The following is an 11185-nucleotide window of genomic DNA, read 5'->3' on the forward strand; positions in this document are numbered from 1 at the left end:
GATGCCAACATTGATTCTCAGAGCTGCGTGTCCAAGGTTTGTGTGTAAGTAGTGTGTTTATTTCCAGTGTTGGCGTGCTACTTGTACCTGAGGCAATCTTACCTGCTCCCTGGTTCTATAAATTAGCTTTGCAGCACAGCCAAACTCATTTAGTTCTGGACTGTCACTGGGCAGCTGCTGGGAACATGAGGCGCTGTAACAAGGATCTTACGGCCTGTAAAGCATTAATGAGCACACACTGCATGTTCTTTCTGAGTAGAACTTTGTTGTAGCTACAATGTTTAGTCTATGGCCGGAATATGTAGAGTTAAACACATGCCCCCCCCCCTTTTTTTTTGTAAATATAAGTGAAAAGATTTTAGCTGTTTAAAGTAGTCCAGTCCCCTGTTGGTATCCTCAGGAGTGGGTTACCACATTGACATAGTTAGCATTATCTGTGGGTGCTCTTCATTAACACCTAATGTCAAGTTTGCATCTACATCACTTCTGTACTATGATCATCCTGGAATGTTTAGAGTAAACCAGTAAGGTTAAGAGCTGCTCCCGGTCAGTACAGGCACATGCCTTTATTCTAAGGCCTGGATCCTGTGGTATGATATATTCATATTGGTCAATGTTCTTTACTAACAGCTTTTCTTACCTGAGTGTTATACCTTATTATTTTATTATCTTTAAGCTTTTGTAAATGGCCTCTTGTATTGGTTTGTCTTTGTGCAGAGTTGAGCAGGACCTCAGTGACAATTGGTGGCTGTTTGCATCTTTGTCATTCTTGCCTCCTCCCTCCTTCTTGCTCGGGTTCACGGTTTCCTCAGAATGAAGTTCTTCATTTTGTTTATGGAATGTTTGTTAACCTCATGACTACATCTCATTTTCTTTCCGGTTTCACAACCCTAGGATGGCACCTTATTTGATGGTCGACCTATCGAGTCTCTGTCCCTGATTGATGCTGTTATGCCCAATGTAGTCCAAACAAGATAGCAAGCCTACAGAGACAAGCTTGCACAGCAGCATGCAGCCGCAGCTGCTGCTGCTGCAGCCGCCACTAACCAGCAAGGATCTGCAAAAAATGGAGAGAATACAGCAAATGGAGAGGAGAATGGAGCACATACCATCGCAAGTGAGCAGAGGATGCTTGGAGATGCTCAGCACACACTGCTGTACTCCAGTGCCCCATCCTTAGAGCTGTACTGATACCCAGTGTTTGTCTCTACCCCCATCGTGCTTGTCTTAGTCAGGGTTTTTATTCCTGCACATACATTATGACCAAGAAACAAGTTGGGGAGGAAATAATTTATTCAGCTTACACGTCCATGTTGCTGTTCATCCCCAAAGGAAGTCAGGACTGCAACTCAAGCAGGACAGGAAGCAGGAGCTGATGCAGAGGCCATGGAGGGATGTTATTTACTGCTTTGATCAGCTTACTCTCTTATAGAATCCAAGACTACCAGCCCAGGGATGGCACCACCCACAATGGGCCCTCCCCCTTGATCACCAGTTGAGAAAATACCTTATAGCTGGATCTCATGGAGGCATTTCTTCACCTGAAGCTCCTTTCTGTGTGAAAATTCCAGCTGGTGTCAAGTTGACACACAAAACCAGCCAGTACAGTGCATCACACAGTTCATATTTTATACCTAAGATTCCAAAAAGCTAAATGCACTGTATGTTTGTTCCTAAATGTTTCTCAAACCCTTTTCTACTCTTAAATGAATTTTGCATCTGCAGTTGTTTTCTAAGTAAAATTTCTAGTAGTCCCTGTTACAAACATCCAGCAAGGCTCTGACATTGAACAATAAAGATGACTCATGCTATATGAATGGTATCAGCAACCCCTGCTGGCAGAACTCAGAATAGTATTGTTACAGGCTGTTTAATTCAGCCATACTGAGGAATAGCCCTTTTTCCCCCCCCTTCTTTTTACCACTTCCATATACACATTCTCTGGGCATAAACACTCAAACTTTTAAAACTAATACAGCCATACTTGCTAGAAATGTGCTTACCTTCTGACAGAACTGCTACTTCTCATGCTGCAGATAATCACACTGACATGATGGAGGTAGATGGGGATGTGGAAATACCTTCCAATAAAGCGGTTTTGCTTTGTCGCCATGAATCTGAAGTTTTCATCTGTGCCTGGAACCCTGTTAGTGATCTCCTGGCATCAGGGTAGGTTTTTCAAAGAGCTTTCTTTGAGTCTTTTGTTGTGTTTTAGACAGGATTTACTGTTTAACCTTGCCTTGTTGATGCACTGTGTCCTGGCATTATAGGACTGCTTTACATGCCCAGCACGACAGTGGCATCTAAGAATACCTCAACAAAGGGACTGCTGCATAGATTTCACTTTCCAGCTACTTTTTTTGTTTTGTTTTGTTTTGTTTTGTTTTGTTTTGTTTTTGTTTTTGTTTTTGAGACAGGGTTTCTCTGTATAGCCCTGGCAGTCCTGGAACTCACTTTGTAGACCAGGCTGGCCTCGAACTCAGAAATCCACCTGCCTCTGCCTCCCAAGTGCTGGGATTAAAGGCCTGCGCCGCCACCACCTGGCACTTTTTATCTACTTCTGTTGATTGCTTATGATCATTTTACCTTAGTAGGTTAGTATTATTACTTGGTAGGAGCTCTAATATATAGAATGAGAAAAATATTAGAAATGTTTATATCTGGTAGTCTACTTCTTATTCAGGTGCTAAATGTTTGGCTTGGATTCTGGAATGCTTGCTTATGTGAAGATTTAAGCTGATTTTTTGACTCCGAAGGTCTGGAGACTCCACGGCAAGAATATGGAACCTCAGTGAGAACAGCACGAGTGGCCCTACGCAGCTAGTGCTCAGACACTGCATACNGGAAGGAGGGCAGGATGTGCCCAGTAACAAGGATGTCACCTCTCTAGATTGGAATGTGAGTGTTCTGGTCTTGCATAAGTGGTCTGTGAATGAAGACATTTCAGGACTTGGCATTATATAATCTAATTTCAAATTAGATCCCAATTTTAGCTTCAACCTGGCCCCATATTCCTAAAATCCTAATCAGAATTTAGGAGTATATTGTAGGCTTTGCTTTTTACTTCTTATAAAAAGCATTCTCATGGTATCATTTTTATGTTGTCCTTCCTGGTCTACACTTGCCCCATCCTCACTCATGGTCACCTGTGAAAATGTTTTGCATAGGGACTGCAGTCCTGCTCCACAGCACTTCCTGCTGGTGCGCACACTGGGATGGGCCTGTCACAGTGACTTCATCAGGGGATGGGAGTTTGCCAGCCTTTGTTGGCACTTACACATAGATCAGGGTCTTTTGTGCTTGGGACTTAAACAGGCAACATGTGTGTAGTAATTAAATGGTCTTTTGGGTTGTGTAATAAACAAAATGTATTTCTCTGCCAGAGTGAAGGTACACTTCTAGCAACTGGGTCATATGATGGATTTGCCAGAATATGGACTAAAGATGGTAATCTTGCCAGCACTTTGGGGCAGCATAAAGGTCCTATATTTGCATTAAAATGGAATANGAAAGGAAATTTCATCTTAAGTGCTGGCGTAGATAAGGTAAATGAACATTCAGCCAAGCTCTATCAAGAATATATTTGAAAGTAAAATTTTTTTCTTTCCTCCTAATCACTGAAGCAGACTTGAGTTCGTTCAAGCATGAATTTGTGACAGTACTAGAAATTTCTTATGTTGTCTACTTGTTTTCCTGAATCTACTCATTGTATCTTTTGTTGATATGACCCTTCCTCATTTTTGCTAGGATTTGAACCTAGTGAAGAATCTAGAATTAAGCTCTTTGTGCTTCCCAGTTTTTCTCAGTGCCAACTGTGTCTATTTCCATCCAGCAAACCCAGGCTATTAATCAATTGGGTAGTGCTGGGCAAGGAGACATACTGGTTTAGATTCATATTTTCAGTGAACAGTTTTTAAAAGGGAGATGAAGGATTCGGGAAAAGCCAGCACTTGTCACGTTCATAAGCAGTTTCATGACCTGCTTTAAGTGGTATCAAAATATAAATGGTCTTTGGGAGCAGGGGGGTTCATAGGAAGTTCAAGAAAAAGAAATCTTTTGTGGTGATTTTACTGTAACAAGTTGCACTTTCCTCCTTATAACCCCTGAGCTGGAAAATCTTGCACCATGGCAGTGATAGCCATTAAACAGTCTAATTCAATGTAGACACTTTGTTGACAAACAAAAGTTATTATTGGAAATAAGTTGGCGAGAAATCACCACAGAAAAGTGAAGCTGCATCATGATCCTTTCCCCTGAGGTGAGTGTAGGTGGCCTTGTGCTGAGAGGAATAAAACATTGACTATGGAGTTCACTCCACAGTATCCTTCTGCTGTGATACAGTCAGGTGTCCATTCTGCTGTTTAGACACTCTTTAATTTTTCTTCTCCTTTTAATCTCAGACTACCATCATTTGGGATGCGCATACTGGTGAAGCCAAGCAGCAGTTTCCTTTCCATTCAGGTAAATCAACTGATGTGGGAGCTCTTCAGAATTCACACAGGGCCTCAAGTATCAGGCACTGTTCTTGGTGCTGGTTTTCTTGGGAGGCATTCCATAGCTTTCAAAGGGTTTCTTCTCAGAGGATCAGCAGGGTTTCCTTTGTTGTTGGTTTTTGTTTTGTTTTTGTTTTTGTTTTTGTTTTTGAGATATGTACCATAAGAAAGTAAACAGGTCGTGTAATTCGAGTGCAATGTAGAGTTGGAAGGTGTAGTCAGGGTAGCACTGTAGAGTTGAAAGGTCTGGCTGTAAATGTACTTTCTCCACTTGATAAGCTCTCAGTCACTTAACCTTTATAACTTCAGTTTCACTATATGTAAATGAGGGCTCTTGATAACTATTTATTTATTGCAAGGGCAAGAAAAAATGCCTTGGAATAAATTAAACTGTTTACTGGTCACATGTTGCTGCCATCTTGTACATTTTAGATTGATTTGTCTAGGTCTGACCTCTCTTGTCTGTGAAATACAGGATGGGTATTCTCGGGGTCTCTTTGGGGTTTCTTGCTGTGTGATGTACAGCGGTACTCTGGGAATGCAGCTCAGTGCCTTCACTACCTTCAGCCTGGAACCACAGTGTTTGAGAAGGCAAGGAGGAACATCTTGCTATGTATACTAGGCTGGCTTCAGACCCAGAACACTCCTCCTTCCTCTTGCTCGGCCTGCAGAGGACAGGGAGTGTAGGTGTGCATCATTGTGTCTGGTTTCTCAGTGAACTCCTTGATGGAGGGAAAGGCTGTCGGGGAGTAGTTTAAGCAGTGCTGGATAATAGTTGCTGCTTTGAGACTTGTGCCTGAGGATTTACACTGTAGCTGATCAGGAGGCTGTGGCAATCACCTTCATGCTTTAGGAGTGAACAGCCATGTACGAAGAGGCGGAAGTGAGACCAAGCAAACCAACTAGGAGAAGAATCTGAGTAAAGCGGTTTACAGACAGGGTTAAGTTTAGTTTCCACGCTAAAGCACTCTGTTTATCTGTTCTGCTCTTTCAGCCTGGCTTCTAGTCCTTCCCCAGCTAGAGTTTTCCTCCATCTCTGACTAGCACCGCATGTTTCCTCCTACTTCTTAGAAGTGATATAAAGTTAAAAAAGGTGGGGAGCGGGGGTGGGGGGGATGCTTAACCACAGCAGAAAAAAGTGACAACCGTTGGAGGTATTTCTCAGTGTGTTCTCTCAGACTTTGAACCAGAGCTTACTGAGGTATAGACTAATCCTGTTTGTCTGTTTGACCTTGCCTCATGTATGCAGGTGTGTGGTGTGGGATACTGGGCTAAGGGATAGGACTGTCTTTCAGTTGGGAACCAAAAGACAAGGAGACAAGAACCTGCTAGAAAGGAGTTAATTAGGGGAGGAAGAGGAAGACTGGGAGGGAACTGAAATGTTTTAAAATAAGTTGTACTTTAACAAAATTCTGCTGGGGAGTAGTTGAGATATGGACTGATTGTATTTATCTTGAAATGATTACACGTGTATACACCATTGAAACCATCCCACTGAAGATAAAGGTATACCTATTACCACCACGCTTCTCTCCTGACCTTCTGTGCTCTCATTCTCCAGGCAGTCACAGTAGTCAGCCAAGATTAGTTTATGATGTCCATACAGAATTACAGGTATATTTTATTTGGAGGACTCTGGCCTCTCATTCTACATAATTATTCTACTGTGTTGTAGCAGACACTTCTTTACTTCTTTTGTTGGCAAGCTCTCTTTGGATGGCCTATCTAGTGTGTTTGCCCACTATTGAAGTAAATTAGTGTCGTCTGTTTGGTCTTATTACAGATAAAACAACTATAAACTTTCAAAAGTCTTTAAATGAGCATGCAATTTTGTTTCTTAGAATAACAAGTAGTAAAATAACTGCATTGCTCAGAAACTGAAATTGTTTTCTAAAGCAATTTCTCACCAGTCATAGACCATCAGGTGTCTCTGTATACTTTCCAGACCTAAGTGTATGACCCTATTTTTAATTTTAGCCAATTTGATTATTTTGTGATTGTATTTTACTGTGGTTCTAATTTGACTATTTTCCTAAGGAACTAGAATGTGGGGAAAGGGGAGGGGGTGCAGGTGTATATGGAGGCCAAAAGGTCGGTATCAGGTGGTCAGGAGTCTTCCTCTATTACTGTGCACATTAGTTTTTGAGGCAGGGTCTCATTATTTTGACTACACTGACTGGGTGACAAGCTCCAAGAACCTTCCTGTCTCTACCTCCCCAGTGCTGAGGTTGCAAGTACACACTACCATGTCTGACTTCTGTGTTTTGGTTCTAGGCATCCAAACTCATCTTCATGTTTCCTGCATAGCAGGGAATTTATCTACTGATCTGTCTTCCCTCTTTTCCTCTTGTTATATATGTTTTCTTCACACAAGTCACTCATTAGTTACACAGCGACAATTTTTCTTCATCTGTGGCTTATCTTTGCTTTCGTTATGTTTTGTTTTTGTCACAGGGTGTGCAGACTTTACTGATCTCAACTTCAGGGTGTTCTTAGCTTATAGACACATGCTCCGTTTTGGATGTTCTTAATGTTGATGAATTCCATAATTAATCTGTATCTTAATTGTTCCTTGTTACTTGTTTTTAAGACAGATTGTCAGCATGTGTACCACAAGCTGGTTTGGAGCTGGCTCTAAACTCCCCCCTCCCCAGCCCCTTATAATGAAAACTTCAGAGACTTATAAATTGTCAGCCAGACTTACAACAGTAAATCTTAAACCCCCAAAATGCCCACACAAAAACCTCAAAACTCCATTGGTATAAATAAAGGTTACACACCTGGATGGGGCAAATGTACCCTATATCATTTTATTTTTGATGATACCGTGGCTTTTTAGGCCACGTGGATCTGGTTCGTCTTCTATAGGTTCCATCTTGTCTCCTCATCTCCATCTCTCTCTGTCTCTCTGTTCTCTCTTTAAAACTTTCTCCTCTTTCTCTTCCACTGCTCAATCACAGTCTCTAGCCTTATCTGACTAACGAAGATAAGTAATACTACAAATTTGTATATTTATAACTAAAGTTTTGGTATGTGTGTCTTAGTCATTGCTACAAAGAGTCACCATGACCTAGGCAACTTTTAAAAAATAAAGCATTTAATTGGGTCCTTGCCTCCAATTTCAGATGTTTAGCTAGTTACTGTGATGCGCATGGTTGCAGGCAAGCGTAGTGCTGGAGAAGTAGCTTCCAGTTACACCCTGATCCATGGGCCTAGAGAGAGACAGGACCTAACAGGGGCTTTTGACACCTCAGAGCCCAAGCCCAGTGACACACTTTCTCCAACAGGGCTATGCCATCTAATCCATTCAAAGAGTTCTACTTCCTGGTTAATTCTGAATTCAAATATTTAAGCCTATGGTGGGGGACATTCTTATTCAACCACCATAGTGTATTTGGTCACAAAATTTAAAACTAATGAAATTCTCTGAACACTGTTGACTGAAACACTTAAAATGGGTGAATTACATCTCAGTAAAGTCATTAAAAATGCCAGTTAATTGTCAAAGAGAAAATTAAGAAATATGAAAATACTACTAATAAATTATTCTTTTCCAAATTATAGAATCTAAGTGGATTTCTTAAAAAAAAAAATCAGAAGAGAGAAATTTTCATTTTAGCTCTAAAAAGTTTTAAAATGTACCACACTGGGAAATTTCTTTTTGTAGCTGCCTCTAAGTATGTAAAATGTAAGCATACTAATAAACAGGCCTTCCATGTGTTGGGTGAATTTTGGGTTAGGTTTGTAGTCCTAAAGGACTTACACTGCCAGGCCTGTCTTGGGACTGACTGTTCCCTAGTGTTTCCTTGGGTTGCCAGGAGGCCAGGAACATGGCAGGCACTTTTATCATAATATTCAGCTTAGAATTCCTAGCTGAAGTCCTTAGTTACACAAGTTTCTTTCTTTTGAATATTTCACAAGTCATTTCACGTATAATCTTCACAACTAACAGCATGTTAATTGGTTTCCATGTTTTGATGGTTTGTATATGTTTGGCCCAGAAGTGGCACTATTTGAAGGTGTGACTCTGTTGGAATAGTTTGACACTGTGGGTGTGGGCTTAAGACTCTCATCCTAGCTGCCTGAAAGTCAATATTCTGCTAACAGCCTTTGGATGAAGATGCAGAACTCTCAGTTCCTCCTGCACCATGTAATCCTGGATGCTGCAATATAGCCATCTTGATGAAAATGGACTGAACCTCTGATCCTATAAGCCAGCATCAATTAAATGTCCTCGTAAGAGTTGCCTTGGTCATAGTGTCTGTTCATAGTAAAACCCCAAGAAACATGTCATGCAAAGGTCCTTCCCCATGTCCTACCTTTTATTATTATTATTATAATTATTATTCTTTTCTTTCCATTAATTGATTTGTTCACTTTACATCCCAATCACCGCTCCACAGACACACACAACCCCTCTCTGCTTTAGAGAGAGGTTTTCTCTTCCCCTTCTCTGAGAAGGGGGCACCCCCCCCCCCCCCCCCGAGTACCAACCCACCCAGCCACATCAGTCACTGCAGGAGTAAGTACATCCTCTCCCACTAAGGCCAGACAAGGCAGCAGAGTTAGGGATATCCCCGGTTCCAGTTGTTGGGGAAGCCACATACATGAACACCACGCTGCATATCCTACATTTGTGGTCCAGCCCATGTATGTTCTATGTTTGGTGCTTCAGACTCTGAGAACTCCTATGGGTCCTGGTTAGTTGACTCTATTGGTTTTCCTATGGAGTATCTATCCCCCCAGGTACCTCAATCCTTTGCTGAACTCTTCCACAAGACTCCCAGAGCGCCACCTAATGTTTGGCTGTGACTCTGCATCTGTTTCAGTCATAGGCTGTGTGGAGCCTCTCAGAGGACAGTTATGCTAGGCTCCTGTCTGCAGGCATAACAGAGGATCAGTAGTGTCAGGTTCTTGCCCATGAGATGGGTCTCAATTTGGGTCAGTCATTGATTAGTCATTCCCTGCTTCTCTGATCTATCTTTATCTCTGCACTTACTGTAGGCAGGACAGATTTTAGGTCAAAGGTTTTGTGGGTAGGGACTCCCAGTGGAGGGAGTCCTGCCTGACTACAGCATACAGTTTCCTTTTTTCCCTGAACCCATGGTATGTCTGTTTTAGTGTGTCTTGTGATTTGTCAGCCTCCTCTCAAGTTTGGAGACCACTCAGGCTTTTAGAGATCATGTCAGATGTTTGACCTTCTTCATATTCTTTTTTTGTATAATTTTCTATTTTCTAAAAGAATCAAAATTTTCAGCCTCCTCTTCTTCCTCCCTTATTTTCTACTTCTTAATATTAGAGTTATATTTTATTAAAAATAAATTTAATATTTAATATTTTAAAGAATGATACTTTATGTTAATTTTGCATACTGACTTTTGTTTACTGTATCAGGATTTTGGCAGGAAGACAGTCTCTATACATGGGAATCCAAGAAAGGGACTAAAGCAGAAGGAAATCATTGTAGCAATGTTGGGGAGAGGAAACATTAGAGGCAGTGAGCTGCTCACCCAGAGGAGAACAACTGAAGGAAAGACCAGAGAGCGGGAAGATACTTCCAGTCCAGTGTGTCCCCTCCACTCATTTTGGGCTTCTGTTTCCCTCTCTGTGAAGCAAGCTCAGGACTAGGAAGCCCAAGAGTCTGGAAAGCAGAGGTTATGAGAGTTCGCCTCATGGTTGGGCTGAACCTGAGGGCAGATGAAGTGAGCAGGACAGCTAGCTTCACAATGGATGCACCAAATATTTCCTGACAGGCACATGCTGCTGACCAGAGTAGGCACAGCTGCTGGCTAATGCAGGTTGCATCCTTCTGGAAGTTTTATACCTAGTGATATATACCTAGTGATAGGTTTAGGAAACATCCCGGCAAAGCAACTGGGGAAAGAAAGCGTCCTTCACTTTCCTTTTTCCTCCCTGTCTCTCAGTGGGGTTGGCAGCCTCACCAGGGTGCAGAAAGTAGCCTTCTCTGGGCTGTAGGCCGTGCAGATGTGGTGTCCTGAGGCCTAGGCTACGTGAGACCACCACAGTTGACTGGAGTGTGAAGACAGTGTTCTCCATGTGTTCACCCACACTCAACCTAGTCGCTTGCTACCCTAGCTTTGATCTATGAGGCAAATATCACAGAACCAGTGCTGCTGGTTGTAAGGGAAAGAAGTATCTAACACTCTGAGGTAAAATCAGGCGCGTGCTAGCCAAGTTTGGACATTTGAGATTTTAAACTTTAAGAGTCACTTGATTTTTCTTACAGAGGAACTTACAAGATTTTTTTTTTTTTTTTAAAGAAAGTGTTTTTGTCAATAACAGTCATTGTTGTTGACAATGGGGACGTCTCTGATCCATCTATCTGACTTGTAGTTTGTAGCATTCTATCAGCATGCAGCTTGTTGATTGGTCTTGACAGCATCCTCAAGTACTAAGTGAAGTTCAGAGATGGGTGTTAACCCAGTCTCAAAATGAAGGCTCGCCTTGCTATTAGGTTCAGTGCCTCTGTGGTAGAACCAGAGTTTTCTGTCCATTACACATGCACAGGCAAATAAAATAGAAATAAAAAGAGTTAATCACCAGGTTTGATTTTTTTTTTTCCAATTTTTTTTATTTATTAGATATTTTCTTTATTTGCATTTCAAATGCTATTCCGAAAGTTCCCTATACCCTCCCCGCGCCCTGCTCCCCTACCCACCCACTCCCACTTC

General features: G+C 41.8%; 1 protein-coding gene across 1 annotated transcript in view; it reads left to right on the top strand.

Moving 5' to 3' along the window:
- The window catches only part of Tbl1xr1 (transducin beta like 1 X-linked receptor 1), a 62911-nt gene that overhangs the window by 39882 nt on the left and 11844 nt on the right, over positions 1-11185 (top strand). Inside the window, 5 exon segments of the mRNA XM_029537364.1 lie at positions 895-1117; positions 2037-2169; positions 2757-2898; positions 3384-3545; positions 4401-4461. Coding sequence (XP_029393224.1) covers positions 895-1117; positions 2037-2169; positions 2757-2898; positions 3384-3545; positions 4401-4461 — 721 coding nt within the window.

Source organism: Mus pahari, chromosome 4 (assembly GCF_900095145.1).
Source record: "Mus pahari chromosome 4, PAHARI_EIJ_v1.1, whole genome shotgun sequence".
In the NCBI taxonomy this organism is placed as follows: Eukaryota; Metazoa; Chordata; class Mammalia; order Rodentia; family Muridae; genus Mus; species Mus pahari.